Below are 23,816 nucleotides of genomic sequence, written 5' to 3' on the forward strand. Positions count from 1 at the left end.
GCAAGCAAAAGGCAAGCATGTTGCTGGATGGTCAAGGAGGGAACCATCAGGACCACGACCCCAATTAGATCTAGTTCAGGAGGACGCTATCCAGTGGCATCACAGCTTTGAGCCATATGTGTTGGCACGATTGAGAGATATGGAAATAGACAAGTTTCTTGAGTGTCCGGGACATGCTACTATGAGCATAGTGAAGGAGCTCTATGCAAATTGGAATGAGAATCGGTTCATGCCATGGGTCTGAGGAAAGGAAGTGCCAATGGATAAGGATTCGTTATGTAAATTATTAGGGGTTGATTGCCCTAACCCGCGGAGGGCTGCAAAAGTTTGTCAAGTGCCCAAGCCACAAGTCTATTCGTCACACTCTATGTGGCATCAATTCTAATGCAAAATAGACGAGGATTAGGGGTGATACATATCTTGAGATGATCCGATTTCACTTCAATACAACTTCCAAGGTGTGGCAAAACTTTGTGTAGGCCTGACTAATGGTAGTGGAGCACAATAGGTAGTGCACCCGAGCCAGGGTTTGTTTGATCTTTTTTCTGATGACGGGGAGGCCCGTCAATGTGGGTGGGATTATGCTGGGAGAGATGGCCCGCACACCGTTTGGACATAAAGTAAAAAGGTTTTTCTTTGGTAACATGTTGACGCAGTACATGCTCTCTCGTGAGGTGCTTGAGTACCCCGGTTATGATGAGGTGGTGGAGGCTCCAAAGGGACTGCTGGATATTACTTCGTTGTTAGAGTCAACGTCCAAGCTGATCTAGGCTACATGTAATGAGCGAGATAAAAACTTCAACATGTATCTATATAGTTCTCTAAATGAGATAATGAGAAAGTTGGGCATGACGGATGATGAGCGTATGCATCTACGCAATGACCTGTCTAGTTCTTCAAAGGAAATGTTGGAGATTGCACCTGGCGGTCCCATTCACCCATCGGAGGATGAAAACACCCACAAAGGTGAGTCTTAGATGACGAGGATGATATTGATGGTGATGTCACGGGACCAATGGCTTTGGTGCCCCTAGGAGCGGATGATGATGAGCCCGGAGGTTTGGCTGGTGGGCGCTCTGAGGATGAAGGATTAGAGTATGACCCTCATGGGTCCGACTAGCAGGGAATTCTTCTTTCCACCTTACTTTGTTTTGAATTCTTATAAGCATCGGGGACTATGCATTATCTAAGTATGGGATGGGGGAACTATTTTCTTAATTGTAATTGTATAAAATTATTTTTTCTATTAGTTTATTTTAGAACTCATAGTAGATATAGTCTAGTTAGTTTGTAGTAGTCTAGTATGAATTAAAAAAAGAAAAGAAAAATCAGAAAAAGCTTGGACTTTTTCCGACGATGGATCTTTTGGACAATTTCGTGAGGGATTAAAAGTCCGATTAAAAACACCAAAAATATTTTCTTTTATTATTTTAGGATAGTTAGGTTATCCCTTAATTTTTCTTTGGGCGTCGGTTCTGTTCCAAGGGTGTAGCTTGAACCAAGTATTTTGTTTTTCGCTTTTTAGGAGTAGGATAGGAAGAAAACTGTGTTGCTCTAAGGTACCTGTTGACATGTTTGGTGCTGGCACATTAGGATATGACATGCACCCTGTCTTCCTTTTATATGTGAGTTGAATTGTGATGCCTAAGTAATATAAATAGCCTACTCTGTGACGCCTTTTCTCAGTTGTTTAACTTGTATGTCATCTAGTACATTATTGCTTAAAATTTCTCAACTATATGTGATTGCTTGACTTGAGAGTTGAACAAAACTGTCTTGATTGAGTTATGTGTAATGTGTCTGTGATATAAGGAAAGATTGTGAATTATTCTTGTGATTTGAGACTACGAGGCGGTACCTTGGTAGTGACTCTTGTTGATATTTCTCTATGTGTTTGGTTGTTTTGTTTCCTTGATATAACATTCCTTGTTTCCTTTTGTGATGTATTATTTGCCTTAGTTTTGTGCAGTAAATTTTGGTATATTCATTACTCGTTTCATTTACATTGTTATTATTATTGCACTGTTAAATTATTATCTCGGTCTCTTTTTTATTCCAGTAGGTCCTTGACCTGACCTCGTCACTACTCTATCGAGGTTAGGCTTGGAAATTACTAGGTACCGTTGTGGTGTAATCATGCTACGCCTCTGCACATCTTTTGTGCAGATCCAAGTACCTCCTACCAGTCCAGGCACCAGTGAGTTGAGTTCGTACTTGGAGACTTCAAGGTACACATGTCGGCGTCCGTAGGCCTTGGAGTAACCCTTTATCTATTTCTATATCTTCCTTCTTTTATTAGATACAATTGTATATGGATAATTATGACACCGTTGTAGAGCTTGTGACTCGATATCACCAGGTTTTGGGGAAATTGTAAGTTCTGAGTTATGGACTTTTCTTTATTAAATTTTTTGAGTATTTGAGAGTTTACCTAGTCTTGAAGACTAGGTTCCATCACGACATTCTACGAAGGAAAATTGGGGTAATGACAACTACTAGTGGTCATCGAGCTAGAGTTAATCTACTAGTTTCATCCTCAATGATCATGGCAAAATCTTTATTCAAGGTAGGTTCCACAATTTTCATGAGAATTTGACGCCTAGCTTGTTCATAAGAGTCATTAAGGCCACTAAGGAACTGAATCAGCCTCTACCGGTGCAAATGCACAATATATGCCTTCAATTTAACACAATCGCATCCCGACGAAGGCACTACTATATCATATTCAGCCCAGAGCTCCTTTAGCTTAGTGAAATATACCACAACAGAGTCGATTCCATGTGACATTGTGTCTATTGCTCGATGCAACTGAAAAATTTATACTCGATTTGCCTTATCAAACCGTTCTCACAGATCTTCCCAAACCAAATGCGCATTCGATGCATATACTATTTCGCTAACGAGGCCCTTTGACATTGTGTTCATTATCTAGGAGAGCACTACTGCATTGCAGGTTTCCTAATCCTCATGCAGATCTGCTTTGAATGTATCATTCTTACACGTTCTAGTCACAAACCCTAGCTTGCTCTTAGTTTGAAGATCAATTCGCATTGTTAGGCGACATAGGTGATAATTTTTAGATCCGGTGAGTTGAATTGGAATCAGTATCGAGCCAGAACTATCCGATGGATGTACATAGAGAGGATGAGTGTGATCGATTTTCTCTGTCACCATAGCCGGATCGAGATAATCGAATGAAGAAGATGAAGATAGAATTTCGCTCATTGTTGGGTCCAAACACACATACAAGTATACGTGGTCGACAAGTAATAAAATGATGAGAAAGTATCGTTCCCACGAGGATTTATGATCAGCTATTGTCCAGTCTAAACTATTTATAATTTTATTGCTCAGGTGAGTGTGAAGAAAATGATTGTCATTCTTGTAACTAATTAAATTACTACGAACTACTAATCAAATAAGAAAATAAGATCGCAAGTAGAGCAAACAAACACTTAGAAAGAATTCAATGAGATGAGGATACTCCAGAGTTATGGGATTAACGTCTCTCCTATTGTGCTTTTTCGGTTGATGTAATCACTTGTCTTATCTAATATGTTGATCAACATGGTTTATTATGCTCGCGAAGTTCTTTTGACAAGAATCAAACTTGACAAGAACACATGTATATTTCCTACAAGATTAACTAAGTAAGGCAACTTGAATATGTCTTTCCTAATCACAAATCTATTCTCCAATGCCTGGATTAAAAAACTTACTCTATCCAATATGTGCAATCTATAGTTCCACTTTCTAGTTCAACTATAAATTCGTAGATAGTACTCTATTGTAAGCTATGCAATAGAATAATTAAGTTCAAGATTGAATAAACAAATTAATATGATAAAATTAAGCAAAACAATCAACCGTCAAATTACATTAGTCAAGAATGACCCATAACCCCAGAATAATGAGGTTCTTAGCCACTCATGTTCATGACAATAATCAAAATATTATTTTTAAACATAGAAGCTATGAATACTAGATGAAGGATGGAAGAATTGATGAATTCCGTGCTCCCAAGTGTTATGTGTTTGTGTTTTTCTCTCAAAGTGGTGTCTCCCTCCAAAATAGGTTTAGACTTTTATACATGTTGGAGGCATCTTGGGTCAAAATAATCATGTCCCCGGTGAAATAAGACAAGTTCCCGTCACCCAGCGCCCAGGGTAGCATGGGGCGCTACGCTAGCCCTAACGTTGGGAAATTTTATGGTCTAATATTTGTGCGATAGGTAGCGCCCCACACTACCCTGAGCTCTACTTAGTGGAATTTTTCCTTTTTGTTCCCTTTTTGCTTCAAATCAGATGCCTTCGTCCCACATTTCCTCTGGATGATTCCTACACATAAAAATACCACGAATTTGCACAAATCATTACATTACACATCCGAAATCTATGAAATATGAGTAAAATATGAGGCAATAACCATGTAAATATACATACCTTAAGATGAATATCAACATCCCACACTTAGACTCTTGTTCGTCCTCAAGCAATGGAACTATAAACTATACCCCAACAACGTACATCTCAACTAGGGAGGAGCAATTCAATTCTTCAATCATACACTATACCTTTGACTATAGTCAATACTAGCAATAAAGCATGAACATACGAATTTCACATTCTTCCCGTTTGACACATGGCCACGTATAAATATTTCAACTCAATTAATTCAAACAACCTACCCATAACCACCTTACCTCAAGAGCTGAATCATTACTACTAAGCACCCTCAACTCGCGCACTACCCAACAAGAGAAATTAATAATATTACCAATCCATCATGAGATCAAGTGCCCTCACCATCAAACAAAAGAGTGAATATAGAAATAGTCTACGCGTTCAAATATTACATTGAACATAAATTAAGGACACCACACAATTAAACAAAATTTGCTCACTCTCACAAATAAATTCGTATGTACCCCGTAGTCGTACCATAAGTTAACATGTAGTGTACATCTCTACTAATCTAAGCTAGCCAAATCTAGGATCAATTAGGACTTCAAAGTTGTAATGTAGGCTAAGGGACGGGTGTGATACATTTAGGAATACTGACTAACCCTCCTAAGCACTTTAATACACTACACTCAAGAATCGAGCACATATTCTTCTCAACCAATCCACTTTCCACAAACCATACACAACATAACCCTCTTTTAATTAAGCACTTCTATATCCCCACTATCACGAATTGGTAAGATTAGGTGGTATGTTGTTTTTCTTTTCTTCTTGACTATCACATTATTCATATTTTTTTTTGTTCTTTTGAAATTTTCTTTTCTCTTTCTCCTTTTTTCCTACACGCACTCCATACATTAAGGTTCATCAGCTAGAACTATTTTTCACAACATTAGTGTACCTTATGGGCCCTTCCATGGTTCCACTTGAAAGCCAACAAGCTCAAATTAAGAACAAAATAGGGATACAGCTTGTAATGTGGGTACCAAAGAAAAGGTCTACAAGCTCAAAGGGGATATCAACGGGAAAATTTTATTTATAAGTGACAAGCACATCTATGATAAAGTAAGAAACACCTACGTCATCTCCTAGACTAGCATAACTTAGGGAGTTTTCTTTGATTATCACAAATGGCAAGCCCTAGACTACACATGATAGCACATAATAATACAAATCCTCATAGACACACTGCACATGACTCAATCAAGACGGTTTCATTCAACTCTCAAGTAAAGCAATTACATATAATTGAGAAATTTTAAAGAATAATGCACTAGGTGACATACAAGTTAAAAAGATGATAAAAGGTGTCACAGAGTAGGCTATTTATATTACTTAGGAATCACAATTTAACTCACATATAACAAGAAGACCAGGCGCATGCCATAACCTAACGTGCTAGCACCAAATATGTCAACAGGTACCTTAGAGCAACACCGTTTTCTTCCTATCCTACTCTTAAAAAGTTAAAAACAAAATACCCGGTTCAAGCTACACCCTTGGAACAGAACCGACACCCAAATAAAAATTAAGGGATACTACCTGACTATCCTAAAAAATAAAGAAAAAGCTTTTTGGTATTTTTAATCATACTTTAATCCCTCAAGAAACTGTCCAAAAGATCCATCGTCGAAAAAAGTCCAAGATTTTTCTGTTTTTTTTCTTTTTCTTTATTCATACTTAGACCAATACTAACTAACTAGATTATGTCTACTACGAGTTCTAAAATAAAACTAATAGAAAAAAATAATTTTATACAATTACAATTCAGAAAATAGTTCCCCCATCCCATACTTAGATAATGCATAGTCCCCGATGCTTATAAGAATTCAAAACAAAGTAAGGTGGAAAGAAGAACTCCATGCTAGTCGGACCCATGAGGGTCATACTCTGATCCTTCATCCTCAGAGCGCCCACCAGCCGAACCTCCGGGCTCATCATCATCCGCTCCTAGGGGCACCAAAGCCATTGGTCCCGTGACATCACCACCAATATCATCCTCGTCATCTAAGACTCACCTTTGTGGGTGTTTTCATCCTCCGATGAGTGAATGGGACTTCCAGGTGCAATCCCCAACATTTCCTTTAAAGAACTAGACAGGTCATTGCGTAGATATATATGCTCCTCATCCGTCATGCCCAATTTGCTCATTATCATATTCAGGGAACTACATAGATACCTGTTGAAGTTTACATCCCTCTCATTCCGTACAGTTTGGCTCATCTTGGACGTCGACTCCAACAAAGAAGTAATGTCCATCAGTCCCTTTGGAGCCTCCACCACCTCATCATAACTGGGGTACTCAAGCACCTCATGAGAGAGCATGTACTGCATCAACAAGTTACCAAAAGAAAAAAACGTTTTACTTTCTGCCCAAACAGTGTGTGGGCCATCTCTCCCATCATAATCTCACCAACATTGATGGGCCTCCCCGTCATTAGGAAAAAGATCCAACACACCTTGGCTCGGGTGCACTCACTATTGTGCTCTACTAGCATCAGCCATGCCTACACAAAGTTCTGCCACACCTTGGCAGTTTTATTGAAGTCAAATCGGATCATCTCAACATGTTTATCACCCTTAGTCCTCGTCCATTTTTCATTAGAATCGATGCCACATAGAGTGTGATGAATAACCTTGTAGCTTGGGCACCTGACAAACTTTTGCAGTCTCCGTGGGTTAGGGCAATCAACTCCTAAGAATTTGCATAACAAATCCCTATCCATTGACACTTCCTTTCCTCGGACCCACGACATGAATCGAGTCTCATTCTAATTTGTATATAGCTTCCTCACCTTGCTCATATTAGCATATCCCGGACACTCAAGGAACTTGTCCATCTCGATATCTCTCAATCGTGCTAGCACATCGTTGAAGTTCTTCTCTAGAGTGGTCACGTTGATCCCCATTTAAGAGATATACCACCCATATGATTCTAAGCTATGATACCACTAGATGGCGTCCTCCCGAATTAGATCTAATTGGGGTCGTGGTCCCGCTGGTTACCTTCTTGACCCGCCAACAGCCTGCTTGCCTTTTGCTTACCGAGATGAACCTTCAATTGGCTTGTGATTTTTAGGAGGGGGCAGTAGCAGAGGACTTCCACACTCCTTTCCCTTTGTTAGCACCATCATGAGTCATTGCACCTATAACACAATAAACTTGAATGTGATAATGAATCAATAAATCCACCTAAGATTATCGTGAGAGTCAAAGATGACCCCACACTTAGAATCGAAGGCTCTATGTAATGTGCTCACAATAGTCTTTCAACAACTGCATGAATTTTGCACCACACAATGGATACTCAAGACTTACCCATGTCACACAATTAAATTCCAAGTATTATTCCATACAAAACGAATAGTCGAACATGGAAAAGTGAGTTAGCCTTAGTTCAAGCAACACATGGTCCCCACTCTCTATATCTAATACACTATACTAGCTAATTCTAACAAAGTGATACAACATACATAATATATGATAAAAGATATGGGTAGTGTGATTATGGTATGGTGAACATGGAACAAAAGCTTCGGGCTATGTCAAACCACCCCTAAACACCACACACTTAGCCTAAAATGACATACAAACACACCCGGCTACTCAGACTTCACCGGTGCACAATTCACTCTTTCAAGCATTTTGTCAAATACACGGTGGACATCAATTGTGTGTGTTTATTCAACAATGGTGGATAATGAGTACCCTCCCAATTTTTGAACGAAGTATATGGAATTGTAGTTTACTACTCCGTATAACATGTTCACAACCACTTTCAACAACCAATTTTCACATAGAGACCACCCATCTTAGCAATATAAGTTCTAAAAGAAAACTAGGGGAGATTGGGGAGTCGGGGTCGTTTGGGATGGGGAGGGGGGATTACAACTCAAAGAAACCACAAAATATAAGAAAAGAAGGAAGAAGAAGACACATACCTTTGAGTTTGAGATGAAAGCAAGCATAAAAAACAATGAAGAAATTGAGAGAGAGCAATGCGCGGGGAGAGAGAAGACAAGAGAGGTACGGGTGAGGGGGGAATTAGAGTTAGGATGGTGTTTAATTTGATTTGGAGATGGGTATGGGTCATGGATACGAGTTATAAGGTTATTTAAAATGGGTAACCGGGTCGGGTCAAGGGTTAATGGGTTAATTAAAATATAAAATGAATATAAAATAAAAATATATATATATATATACTTACCTGCCCCCCAGCCTAGCGCGTCGCTCTTGGCCTGGCGCTGGGGGTATTTTTTGCTTCTAAGTTTTCCGCCCACAAGAAACGTGGGGCACTTGCCCGGGCGCTGATTTTCAAACTTTATGTATTTTTTTTTAATAAACAATCCCACCAACCCGAACACTTAATTCATCCATTATACACATCCCACACCATTTCTACCTATGATTTCTATGACTACAAAGAAAATAAAAAAAACTTTAATCAACTTTAACTATAAAAAAACTAATTTACGAAAGCAATAAACATTGGGTTGCCTCCCAACAAGCGCCTGATTTAACGTCGCGGCACGACGCAACACATTTCTTTACACATCCACCAGGTCTATCGAAGTTTTGTGACGACGAATACCACCACCCCAACAGTGTTTCACTCTCTGTCCATTGAATAAAAATGTGCCATTGCTTTTGGGATTCCTTAACTCAACAGTCCCATGCTTCATAATCGACACTACTTCAAATGGACCTGGCCATCTAGACTTGAGCTTCCCAGGAAAGAACTTCAACTTTGAATTGAACAATAGAACAACTTGACTAGGTTCGAACTCACGAAGCAAAGTGCATTTGTTATGTCATCCCTTTGTTTTCTCTTTATACAACTTCGCATTCTCATATGTGTGCAAGTGAAATTCTTCGAGCTCATTTAGTTGCAACATCCGTTTTTCCCCAACTAGATTCATATCAAAGTTGAGCTTCTTGATTGCCCAATATTCCTTATGCTCAAGCTCAACAGGCAAGTGACAAGCCTTTCCATAAACCAACATGTACAGCGAAGCGCCAATTGAAATTTTGTATGCAGTGCGATATGCCCATAAAGCGTCATTTAATTTGCTAACCCAATCCTTCCTACTTGCGCTCACTGTCTTATCCAAAATTTTCTTCACTTCTCTATTTGAGACCTTCACTTGACCACTAGTTTGCGGATGATAATCAGGTGCGATCTTGTGTCTCACCCTATACTTAGCTAAGAGGTTGCCCAGTAGTTTGATACAAAAATGAGTACCTCCATCACTGATCAAGCACGCAAAATTTCAAATCTCATGAAAATATTTTTCTTCACAAAGCTCACCACCACCTTAGCATCATTCTTATGCAGAGTCACAAACCCTACTCACTTTGACACATAGTCAATTGCAACCAAGATGTAACAATGGGAATTTGATGCTGGAAACGGTCCCATAAAGTCTATTCCCCAAACATCAAAGATTTCGACCTCAAGTATGCCCTATAATGGCATCTCATGCCTTTTCGAAATTGAACCCGTCCTTTGGCACCTATCACATCTTTTCACAAAAGCATGTGCATCCTTGAATATCTTGGGCCAATAGAATCCCGACTGTAACACCTTTGCAACCATTTAATCTCCACCATGTTGTCCCCCATACAGTGATGCATGACAATCATGTAAAATTGCTTCCATCTCCTCCTCAGGAACACATCGACGCACCGACTGATCTGCATACTACTTAAACAAAAATGGCTCATTTCATAGATAAAGTCTAACATCATGCATTAAGTTTCTCTTACCATCCGTATTTAACTTTGACGGAGTCACCCCACTTATAATGAAGTTCAAATAGTCAACATACCATGGGGCCATGACAACTGTGATGGCTAGCAATTTCTCATCAGGAAAACTTTCCTGAATTTTGCCCATTCCTCAACATGTGTGCGAGTTTCCAAGGACGACAAATGGTCCGCTACCTAATATTCTTTCCCTTTTCGATATTTAATTTCCACGTCAAATTCTTGCAACGGTAGAACCCAACGAATTAGTCTAGGCTTAGCATCCTTTTTTTTCAAATAAATACCTGATGGCTGCATGGTCTGTGTACACGATGACTTTAGTTCCCACCAAGTAGGCCCTAAATTTGTCAATCACCCATACTACCGCTAGCAACTCTATTTCTATGATTGTGTAATTTATCGGAGCCAGGTTTAGAGTGCTAGTGTAATAAATTGAGTGGAACACTTTATTTTTTTTCTAGCCCAATACTGCCCCAATTGTAGTGTTACTGGCATCACATATCAACTCAAAAGGCTCTCCCCTGTCTGGGGTAGTGATAATTGGTACATTCACCAATCTCTTTTTCAGATCCTCGTACGCTTTCAAGCAATGTTCATCAAACTTGAAAGGTGCTTCCTTCTCAAACAACCTTAACAAGGGAGCAGAAATCTTAGAAAAATCTTAAATGAATCTATGATAGAAACCTCCATGTCCCAAAAAGCTTCTGACTCCTTTGACAGAGATTGGAGGCGGCAGTTTTCAATTGCATCCACATTGCCTTATCCACCTCTGACCCATCTTTGGACACCTTATGCCCGAGTACAATTCCTTCTCGTACCATAAAATGGCACTTCTTCTAGTTCAGCGCTAAGTTCGTCTCTTCACATATGGCAAGCACTTTACTCAAATTCATTAAGAATTCATCAAAAGATGGTCCGAAGACCGAAAAATCATCTATAAATACTTCAACAAATTTTTCTACCATATCAGTGAAGATTTCCATCATGCACCTTTGAAAAGTCGTAGGTGCATTGCATAACCCAAATGGTATTTGCTTAAATGCATAAGTGCCAGAAGGACAAGTGAAAGTGGTCTTATCTTAATCCTCTGGTGCAATTGATATCTGGTTATAGACGGAATATCTATCCAGGAAATAATAATAGTATTGTCGGCCAACATGTCTAACATTTGATCAATAAAGGGAAGGGGAAGTGATCCTTTCTAGTAGCATTATTCAATTTCCAGTAGTCAATGCAAATTCTCCAACCTGTGATAGTCCTAGTTGGAATTAATTCATTATTATCATTTATGACCATCGTCATTCCACCCTTTTTAGGTATATACTGTACTGGACTCACCCATTTGCTATTAGAGATGTGAAAGATAATAGCTGCATCGAGCCACTTTATGACTTCCTTTCTTACCACTTCCTTCATGAATGGATTCAATTTACATTGATGTTCCACACTCGGTTTATGCCCATCCTCTATAAGAATTTTATGCATACAAAATGCTGGGCTAATACCACGAACGTCAGCTATGGTCCAACCAATCGCTCACTTGTGCTCTCTAAGCACGCAAAGTAGTTTTTCTTCCTGCAAAATAGATAACTCAGAAGATACAACAACATGTAAAGTTCCATCAACTCCCAAATAATCATAAAGAAGATGAGAGGGTAAGGTCTTGAGTTCAAATTAGGAGCTTCTTCGATAGACGACTTGGGGGTGGCCCAGTTGGTCTATCTAGAGGCTCAAAATCGATCAGTCCTTTGATGTAAGCACATGCATCCAGATGATGCACCATCTCCTTCACCTCATCATCCAAGTCAATGATGTCAAACAACATAAGTGCTTTCTCTAGAGAATCATCCAGATATGCACCCACATTATTGTTTCTTATTCCCTTTCAATCACGGATATCATAGATAGATCCTCATAGTGACTTGGAAGTAGAATTACATTGTACACATTAAAAACTGCTTCCACATTATCAACCCGGAGGATCATTTTTCCTTCACGAACTTTTATCGCAACATTAGGCTCTAGCTAAGAGAGGTTGTCCCAAGATGATGAGGACGTGTTCATCAACTTCATAGTCCAGTATAATAAAATCTACTAGAAGAATAAATTGCCCAATTTGTAGTAGCACATCTTCTATTACCCCCTCAGGATGGACAATAGACCTATCAGCAAGCTGCAACATGACTGAGGTTGGCCTTTGGGCTCCCAACCCTAATTAACTAAAAACTGAGAAGGGAATTAAATTTATGCTAGCCCTTCACAGAGTGGTCATCCCACGTCTACCTTACCAATTTGAACATGTATGGTGAAGCTCTCCGGATCCTTCAATTTTTGCGGAAACCTTGTTTGAATTCTTGAGGTTCACTCTTCAGTAAGTGCGATTGTCTCAAACTCTGTCAACCTTCTTTTGTTAGCCACGATATTTTTTGTTGTACTTGGAATATTTTGGGATTTCACATAGTACATCAACAAATGGTAGATTCAATTGAATTTGGCTCAGCATATCAAGAAATTTATTGAATATCTTGTCATCACTGTTCTTCTTCAATCTTACGGGAAGGGAGGTGATGGCCTTGCAACTGGAGTTTTTTTCACTTTCTTCAGTTTCTCTCTCATTTTCCACCACACTTTGAGGAACTAGTTCGCCTTTAGGAGTGACTTTATCTTTCTTTATTTTTGGTACTTATTCCAATTCTCTGACATTTCTCAATGTTACAGCATTTACTTGAGGATTTTTATCTATATCACTTGGAAGGCCCCCTGCAGGTCGAGTGTTTTGTTGTGTAGCCAACTCTATAATCTGGCTCTCTATATTTTGAAATTTAGTCCTTAGTTGTTGGTTGTCTGTTCGAAGTTGTTGGTTGTCAATCAACAGCTTTTTCAACATATAAAACTACCATATTGATTGACATTCAGTCCTCAGTTACATGTGTGTATATATACACTTAATTATACATCTATCAACTTCTAAACTATTAATTACAAATAACCGCATGTAACTAACAACTAAGCTAACTACTAACTAACAGCCTAAGTACTAACTGTTAATTTATACACATCAGCTTTCCTCAACAGAAGGCCTACACCCAAGGACAGCAAGACGATTTTAGTTCACAAGACATCAATAGTTGGCTCTATTTTCCTCTATCCCATCTACACCACTCTCCAAATCTAACCTCATAAGAATATTTTCCTTATTGCATGTAACAGTGTCAATGTCTAAGTTGAGAGTTTCAAGAGCACAAACCTCGTAAGAATCAGATCTCTACTATCACGCCCCAAAATCTGGGGAGGAGTGGCTGGCACTCGGTGCCGTACTGGACTGAGCAAACCACTCTACAACTTATGGTCATTCGACAAAAACAAGAACATGCATAGGTCGACTTGGCTAAACTGATTCTTTCTGTAACTATCATGAGAAAACATAGCCCCAAATCGTATTGTGTAACTGTATGTAGGCAAATGTTGTATCAGCGAGCCTACCCAAAACATGAATACACACAGACCATCAAGGACTTTGACATGCTTTATACACTGAACCTTTGCCTACAAAGCCTCTAAGGGTATCTGACATCAAAATATGGCCATGACAGGACACTGTCCTACCCATAAGTGTATATATACATATGATAGTCTGATAACCTCTAGACTCGGCTGTACTCCGGATAAAATAGAGCTTTGCCAATCCTCTACTGGATATCAACTCCGTCTATGATAAGAGCCCGTCAAACTGGATACCTGAACCTGCAGGCATGAATGCAGTGCCCCGACGATGTGACATTAGTACAAAGAAATATACTAAGTATGTAAGGCAGATAACATATGAATAACTTAATTTAAACTGAACTAACATGTATATATAATATACTGAAATAAATCCGAAGGGTCAATGAGATCCGGGAATCATGCTTACCTTATTCTAACTTGTATTGAATTATTCAACTTACCTTACAAAGTATGTAGCCTGAAAAGGGAAGGCTCCGTTGGCCGAGAACATCTAATGTCATATATACATCTAATTCCTGTCATAATATACCTGAACTTGTTCCCATATGCTATTTGTACTGGAAACCATCATATTATGGAACTTCATCTATAACATTCTTCTAGCCGTCATACTTTATATCTGAATACTTACCTCAGACAGATCAAACATCTCTAGTGCTACATTGAAAAGTAAAAGTGGCACTTACGTGTTTCATAAGAGACTGTCCATAAGGCTCACTCATAAATATGAACAACAACCAGTGGCTCGTACGCGTAACATAGTAGACCATCCATACGGCTCATAATAGTGAGGTCTTGCTATGCATGCAACTCAGACCATCCATAACCAACCTTCATTATGTACCTCTGCGTGACCGTCCATAGGGCTTCACTGTACACCTATGCATTCATAGACCGTCCGTAAGGATCATGTCTTATACATATTCATTTCATATCACTCATGCATACATCATACAATCATCAATATATAAACTCGTATTCATAAACATACAAGTTCATGAGTAACTCGTTACAATAGTCGATTCTTATTTCTTAGCAGCTTTCTACGTCATCCTTTGTATTCTATATTATTTAGCCATAAAGAACGTTGAATTTATTTTGAAATCGCACTTATTTCACATCACGGCTCGTTGTTGTGGATTACATGATTCATTCTACGTATAGCTATGTAATATTCGTAGCTTGTGAGGCTACTCATTATACATACATACATATATATATATATATATATATATATATATATATATATATATATATATAAATATCCATTCATCAATACGCAACCAGAGTTGCGGGATTTACGCTTTATCAACTTATATTCTTATTGCTAAGCTTATAATATTCTATAGTTTACGACTCCTTAGGTAGCATATATCGTCTCTTAACATCACCCTCATATATAATCAACCTTACTTAACTTGAGATCAACGTAACTACCTTCATGGGTCTTTATCAATTTTGTGAACACAAACGTGTAAGTATTAGAAGTCATGGAATTCTTTAGGTCTAATCATTCTTATCTTTCTGTCAACTATACATTATTCTACCTTGTTGAACTATTTGTGTATATATATCTCTCATTATACGAACACTATATTGCTTCTGATTCATTAGACCATTCGTGCATAAACATTAATTGACATCTGGACATCTTGTTACATATAGAAGACAAGGAGCTTTTGGAAAGCTCTATTTACTCGTTAAGAATACATGAAACTACGACTAGCAAAATCCATTTCAACATTCATATGACTATACTCGTGAACATACCTTAATCGTCGGAATAGTACGTATACAAAGACTCGCCCCCTTGAATCCCTTATAAGGGCAATCACGAGCGCAAAACACACACTTATATTATGCTCGCTAATCAAATATAGTATAGTATAATATTGTATCCACATGGATTGGATTTAAACAGTGTTCTCGTAGTTTCTAGCTTGATCTCTATCCAAGATGATAAAAAATTGAGAAGTATATGATTTCTAACTAAAATTACTAAGATCTAAAGCTATTGACTAATGATAATCGAAACAAAGATAAGCAAGGAAGTTATCAGTGGGAGGAAATATGGGTTGATAGGATAGGTGCAAGATAATTGTTTGGATCTAACTCTAGATAATTCACTTCTAATGTTCAAGTTAGTCTCTTGAATTCACTCAAGTATTAGCTCAAACGTTCAGCAAAAACTCCTCTATCGATTAAGTCTTTACCTCACAAGATGAACCAAATTAAGCACATGAAGATATACAAGAATGCGTAGTGGATTGGTCTTTAGAAAAATCTCTTTCGATTATTATCCTAACTAGGTTTAGTCAATAATTCAACTAGTCTCTTTTGATTACTAAAAAGAATTAATGAACTCAACCAACAATATAATGCAAAGATATCACAAGTTATGCCTTTCTCAATTACATAAACAAGTGAGTATAGATGCAACAACTAAATCATCCAAAAATGCTTCAACACATAAAAATAGAGTTATAATCCACAAACACTTATCAATATACCAAATCCATCAAACCCTAAAGAGAACTACTCCATAGACATGGAGCAATTCATCAAAAATATAGTTAAAGTAATGGAAAACATAAATTCAATCCAAACTCGTGTCTTGAGTGAGGAATGAAGGATGAAATCCTTGTGCTCGTGTTCTTCCAACTCCTCCTTAGCCTCCTTAGGTCGAATATGTGACAAAAGTCCTGAAAAAAATGTTTTCCATGTATTTATACCAAGTAGGGTCAGGCCCAAACGAAATCACTTTTTCCTAGCTGAAATTGGATTTTCACTCTGTAAAAATTGCACAGGCGCACCGCATGGGGGAACGCGCCATGCGGGGAATTAGTGGGGAAATTCAGAGATCTAATTCTGACAGGCAACATAGATTTGTACAGCCGCGGTGCCCCACGCGCCTCCCCACGCGCCGTGGCAGTGAGGATTTCTCAGAGTATAGATGTTTCGTGCGTTTTGACATCTAGACTTTGTCCTCGACCCCCGAACATGATCCTGGCTTAATCCTTTGGGCTTTTACTCAGATATCAAATCTTCAAATAGCTCGAATTAGCTACATCACTCGGAATCACTCCTACAAGGTATAAAACACGCAATAAGTACAAAACACTAGCTATTAAAGCTCAAAACGCATAAAGTACAGTGAATTAGAGTGCAATAAGCGACTAAAATACGTAATTATAGCCTACCATCAACACTCCACACTTAAACCATTGCTCGTCCTTGAGCAATCAAACTACACTTCACATAGACACGACCTTTATTTTTCAACAATTCTAATAACTCATCACACCAATGATAATTAAAACAAATTAAGCACTATAACGTAACATCGTAGCCTCAAAGTTTGACTCAAAAGCACCACGCATTTTTCACAACCCGCTCACTTAATCTAACACAGAGGTCAACAACATTACCTTTCCTTCATGAATCAAGTGCCCTCACATAATAATAGAGAGTAGTTCCACACACAATGAAATTAAGAACAATTAGGAACTAAAGATAGAAAGAATTCACTCACTCTCAGAAACAACATTCATATGCCACAAAAGACGTAGCATAGGCTTGCCCATAGTGTACTACTCTACTAATTGAGCTCATTCAGTCAAGGATCAAGTAGGACTTTAATTGGTTGTAATGTAGGCTGCAGGACGGGTAGGATACATTTAGATATAAGAGTGACTACACCTCCCTAAGCACTTTAATACATACATTTCATTGTTCAAAATCCCACCTTATGTCAAACCATAACTCCACCTTCACATCATTATACATCAACTCCCTACTTCTTTAACCATGATTACATCAAGAGTTACCACTATCATGGAATATTTTTCATAATTATATACTTAGCTTTTTTTTTTTTCAATTCAAGTGGCTCTTATTTTTCAAACTAGTGCACATTTCTCCTTATTTGATTAGTTCCACTCAAAAGTCAAACCAACCACCCCACACTTCAACTTTTACAAAGTTCATAATAATTTCAAGTGCTCATGAGAGGTAAAATAGATGGTCAATTCAAACAAATGAGTAGGCTTGTAATGTGGTTTGCCAAAGAAACATGATTATAGGCTCAACAGGGTTAACTAATATACATAACAATTAGGTGGGTAAAAGCATATAATTGGCTCAATAAAGAAATGCCTATATCACTTGTAAGACTAAATAAAACTACTATTTTGCTTTGTAAACACACAGGGCAAGTTTTAGATATCAAATACAATGCACATAATACACAAAACCTCACACACACATGGCACATAACTCACTCAGGATCGGACTCATCAAGACACTCTAGTCAAAGCAGTCAAGCAAAGTTAAAATCATATAGTTTAAAGTACTTATACAAGATTAAAAAACTAAGCCTAAGCGTCACAACTAAAGCACTCATTATTCTCAAGGCATAATAAAGTCAAGAGACATTGTTTTCAATTCAAATAATAGCACAAGGTTTCCTACTCCTAATAATAATAAAAACTAACTACACCCGGTTCAAACAAAACCCTTGAAAAAGAACCGCGACACAAAGAAAAATCAAGGAGGAATTATTACACTACCTAAAAAAAGAAATTTTTTTTGTCTTTTTTCTTTCAACTTTAATCCCTCAAGAAACCTGTCGAATGATAACCATCGTCGAGGAAAATCAAAAATTTAATTTGTTTTTTTTTTGTATGGTTTTTTCAATTTCTTTCTATCTCTAACTACTACAACTAACAAAAAGAAAAATAGAATACTATACATACATACATACATACATACATACAACATATCCACCACCCCACACTTTAAGTTGTGGCATGTCCCCATGACACACAATTAAAAAGCATAAGGTAAAGAAAACTTTCCTGAATTTTCTTCTTTTCCAAGAACTTATGAACTCCACCCCTATTTCTAAATTCATTCCTCATTTTCGCTCCTTAGGGTTCTTTATAGAGCTCATTATGACCAATTTTTCTGAGGATACTCGCAAGACCCGCTCTTTTCTTTCTTTCGTGTCCTCATCTTGAGCGGTGAATTGCTCGTTCATGGTGATCCTTAACTTGTTTCTGCATTCTTTCACAGGATCAATCCATACATATTCCTGTAAATCCCCAAAAATAAAATCTACATGATCAAGGTTAGAATAAGAAAACAAAGAAGAAGGGTCAAGTGAATATTTCTCTGGTATGTCCAATACCATTTGCTTCTCATTCTCTTCTACTAAATGTTGAAAATGTGGAAAGGTGGATGGGGTTTTGAACTCTTCTTCCATTGCTTCACACTCAACCACAACCTTATTTTCGATCATCTTAGTTGAATCAGAGTCCTCTTATATCGTGGAAATCTCCCTCTGTAGACGCTCATCCTCTCGGGTAGGCTTATTCTCGTAGGGTATCTCCTCCATGTATTTACTATCAAAATGCAATGAGCTTTCTGAAAGTATATTAACTAGTGTACTCACTCGCGTTGTTGGGTTCTTAATGGCTTCATTATTTTTCATAAACCTTTCTTCAACACTATTCATGAACCTATGCATAAGCGCTTCTAAACTACCATTCTCCTTTTGAGGTGGCTGTCTCACTTCGCTTTCACTTCAGACATAATAAGGATATTCATCCCAACCAGAGTCACGATTATTCCCATATGTATCCTCATACATGTACAGACTAGAAACAGAGAGAGGTTGTTTAAAATACGAAAAATAGGAAGATTACATACCTGCTTGACAATCAACCCATAGATGATTTCCACCGCATTTAAAACATATAGCAGACCGCTGATAATATTCAGCTGCTAACTCTTCAACCGTTTTCTTAGGTTGGTTGTACTCCGTCTCACAATATTTAGAGTTCAAAATCAACAGTATCTTCTCCAACTTGTTAGGAACTACAAAATAAATATTGAAAAGAAGTTAACTAATAAAGAAAATAAAATAGAAAAGGAAAAAGAAAATAAAATAAAATAAAAGAAAAAAAAACTAAAACCTAATTCCTGAATTAACACCAAAAACTATTTCAAACACTATTGATTGCCAATCCCTGGCAACGACGCCAAAATTTGATGAGCGCAAAACACACGCTTAAATTATGCCCGCTAATCAAATATAGTATAGTATAATATCATATCCACATGGATTGGATTTAAACAGTTTTCTCATAGTTTCTAGCTTGATCACTATCCAAGATGATCAACAATTGAGAAGTATATGATTTCTAACTAAAATTACTAAGATCTAAAGCTATTGACTAATGACAATCGAAACAAAGATAAGCAAGGAAGTTATCAGTGGGAGGAAATAGGGGTTGATAGGATAGGTGCAAGATAATTGTTTGGGATCTAACTCTAGATAATTCACTTCTAATTTTTAAGTGAGTCTCTCAAATTCACTCAATTACTAGTTCGAATGTTCAACAAAAACTGCTCTCTCGATAAGTCTTAACCTCACAAGATGAATCAATTTAAGCACATGAAGATATGCAAGAATGCATAGTGCATTGGTCTTTGAGAAAACTTCTTTCGATTATTCTCCTAACTAGGTTTAGTCAATGATTCAACTAGCCTCTTTCGATTATTAAGAAGAATTAATGAACTCAACCAACAATATAATGTAAAGATATCACAAGTTATGCCTCTCTCGATTACATGAACAAGTGAGTATAGATGCAACAATTAAATTATCTAAAAATGCTTCAATACATAAAACTAGAGTTATAATTCACAAACAATCATCAATACACCAAATCCATCAAACCCTAAAGAGAACTATTCCATAGACATGGAAAAATTCATCACAAATATAGTTAAAGTAATGGAAAACCTAAATTTAATCCAAACTCGTGTCTTGAGTAAGGAAGGAATGATGGAATCCATGTGCTAGTGTTTTTCCAACTCTTCCTTAGCCTCCTTAGGTCGAATATGTGTCAAAAGTCCTAAAAAAAATGTTTTTCCATATAGTTATACCAAGTAGGGTCGGGCCCAAATGAAATCACTTTTTCCTAGCCGAAATTGGATTTCCACTCTGTACAAATTGCACAGGCGCGCCGCATGAGGCGACGAGCCATGCGGGGCATTAGTGAAAAAATCCAGAGAGCTAATTCTGACAAGCAGCAGAGATTTGTACAGCTGCGTCGCCCCACGCACCGCGACAGTGAGGATTTCTCATAGTATGGATTTTTCGTAAGTTTTGACGTCCAGACTTGGTCCTCTACCCCCGAACACGATCCCGACTTAATTCCTTGGGCTTTTACTCAAACCTTCAAAGCTCCAAATAGCTCGAATTAGCTCCATAAAATCTACATCACTCGGAATCACTCCTACAAAGCATAAAACACGCAATCAGTACAAAATACTAGTGATTAAAGCTCAAAACGAATAATACAGTGAATTAGAGTGCAATAAGCTAAGCGACTAAAATACGTAATTATAGTCTACCATCAGGCAACATAACTTACAAAATCATGACAAAGAAAAGAAAGGAATACCTTACATACCTCATAATATCCAGTCCAATCCTCAAGTTAACTTAACTTGCAGCTCCTTTTTCTACAAGCAATGAACAATACTGTCGTCACAATACGAATGCCATAACTTATCGTATTTGAACGACACACTTTATTCTACGATAAAATAGACAACACATCCCCTGTTTATATGGCTTCACACAAGTTACAACATCCAATAATAGCCCAAAAAACATCAACAAATGCTCATAATAAGACTTTCAAAACAGTTTAACAATCTCGATGAGCGGCAAGCTCGGTTTGTGACTAAACAACCATAGTTTTAAACCCCTTCCTAATTGCAGAATTTATCAATAATATTAACCTCCACTTATTAAATTATCTCTACTAATTTCAACCACAATACAACTTTAAAATGACCCCATAACAGTCTGACGAGTTCAGCAACTCAAAACTAATTTTTCAGATTACTAATACATGTTTCTAACTTATTTATTTTATTTCAAATCGAGCAAAACAACCAATAGTATATAATTAAGCCTATTATAATATAAATCATCCATGAATTCAACTTAAAAATAATCTCACAACCAGCCAATAATTACGCAACAATAAATAACATACTACTATTTCGAAGCTCGCAAGTTCTAGTCTTTACGATGGAGCTACAACTCGTAGAAGCTTAGATAAGGAAAAGAGAAGCATAAAATGACCTTATACTGAGTAGAACCCACAAAACCTAGATCATATTCATACTAAATTAGTCCCCCAATGCAGCTACAAGAAGGATAAAGGAAAACTAGCAAGCTGTCCGGGATTTTCGGCACTAGAATCACTTCATATCACCCGGAATCACCTAGGGTTTGTGTGGGATTTTTAGGGGTGGGTTTGCAGGGGTTCAATCTGATTTTCTTGATCTGAGAAATGAGTGAAATAAATTAGTTAATTCAGCCCTTAAAAGGCCCCTTGGCCGCTCCTTTTTGGGGATATTTGGTCCTTTCATTTAAGCAAGTAGGTGACACACCTACTTGTCACCTATGCAGTCTCGTAAAATTACTAATGTCTCTCTACTCTGATGTAATATTGACAAACGGTTTAATGAGTTTGAAAATAGACTCGTAGATCTTCAATTTTGTAAGTGGACCATCCCATAATTCCAAGTATATTGGGAGAAAAGCTCAGATACATTTGACCTAATTTTCAACACATTTCTGAATATAACTTGTGATGACCTTTGCCAACTTTTGTTCCACAACTCTCTTGACATCAAAACATAACACACGACTATCATACGACTAAAATAACTCATAACATAACCTCCTTATCATGTTAAGAACCTTAATCTCACCTTAAAACTACATGTTATAATATTCACAACTTGCCGACTTTCGGATAAACTTAACAATAACAACAACAACAACAACATACCCAGTATAATCCTACATGTGGGGTCTGGGGAGGGTACTGTGTACGCAGACCTTACCCCTACCTGGAGAGGTAGAGAGGATATTTTCGATAGACCCTCGGCTCAAGAAAAAGTGGAAAGGAAGAAGAAGAAGAAGAAGAAGAAGAAGAAGAAGAAGAAGAAGAAGAAGAAGAAATAGGGGGAAGAAAGAAAGAAGAAGGAGACAAAGTCGATAAGGCAAAAAGGGGAAAAAGTAGCACCAAATAGTATCAATCAAAGAGCAACAATTCTAGTAAAAGGCAAGAAAAAAGTAGCATCAAATAGTAACAATTAGGGAGCAACAATTTCCAGTAGCAATTTATAAAAATAATGAACGTGGTTGCTACGTACCAGATATAATAACAAAATAGAAGAAAGTATCTCTCAACTGACAACAAGAATATTACTAGTACTACTGGTAAACCTAGGAGAAACTCACAACTACCTGTCAACCCACCACCTTAATCGACGACCTCCACACTTTCATATCGTTAGTCATGTCCTCGGTTAGGTGAAGCACTGACATGTCATGTCTAATCACCTCTCCCCAATACTTCTTTGGCCTACCCCTGCCCTTTCTCAAGCCCGTCATGATCCACCTCTCACACATCCTAACCGGGGCATCTATGCCTCTCCTCCTTACATGCCCAAACCATCGCAACCTCAATTCCCGCAACTAGTCTTCCACGGCTGCTACTCCTACCTTGTCCCTAATAACTTCATTCCTAATCTTGTCTTTCTTGGTATGTCCACACATCCATCTCAACATTCTCATTTCAGCTACGCTCATCTTCTATACATGGGACTTCTTGACGGGCCAACACTTAGCTCCATACAACATAGTCGGTCTAACCACCACCCTGTAAAATTTGCCCTAAAGTCTAGGAGGCACATTTTTATCGCATAAGACCCCCGAAGCTAACCTCCATCTCATCCATCCCGCTCCAATGCGGTGAGTAACATCCTTGCCAATCTCCCATTTGACTTGGTTTATAGACCCAAGATACTTGAAATTATCTCTTTTGGGAATGACTTGAGTATAAATATTTACTTCCACTTCTTGTTCATGCCTCACATCACTGAACTTGCACTCCAAGTATTCAGTTTTTGGCCTACGCAACTTGAAGCCTTTGGACTCTAACGTATGTCTCCAAATTTCCAACCTAGCACTAGTACCCATAGCAT

At 37.8% G+C, this 23,816-nt stretch overlaps 1 protein-coding gene across 1 annotated transcript; it reads right to left on the reverse strand.

The window, feature by feature from the left end:
• Positions 1 to 9,274: 9,274 nt before the first annotated feature.
• On the reverse strand, positions 9,275 to 10,359 carry LOC104092634 (uncharacterized). The gene is made up of 2 exons (XM_009598278.1): positions 10,292 to 10,359; positions 9,275 to 9,713 (listed from the first exon to the last, which is right to left on the reverse strand). The coding sequence occupies exons 1-2, from the start codon at positions 10,357 to 10,359 to the stop codon at positions 9,275 to 9,277; spliced, it is 507 nt and encodes a 168-aa protein (XP_009596573.1).
• Positions 10,360 to 23,816: the final 13,457 nt, after the last annotated feature.

The sequence above is a fragment of the Nicotiana tomentosiformis genome, chromosome 9 (assembly GCF_000390325.3).
Source record: "Nicotiana tomentosiformis chromosome 9, ASM39032v3, whole genome shotgun sequence".
Lineage (NCBI taxonomy): Eukaryota > Viridiplantae > Streptophyta > Magnoliopsida > Solanales > Solanaceae > Nicotiana > Nicotiana tomentosiformis.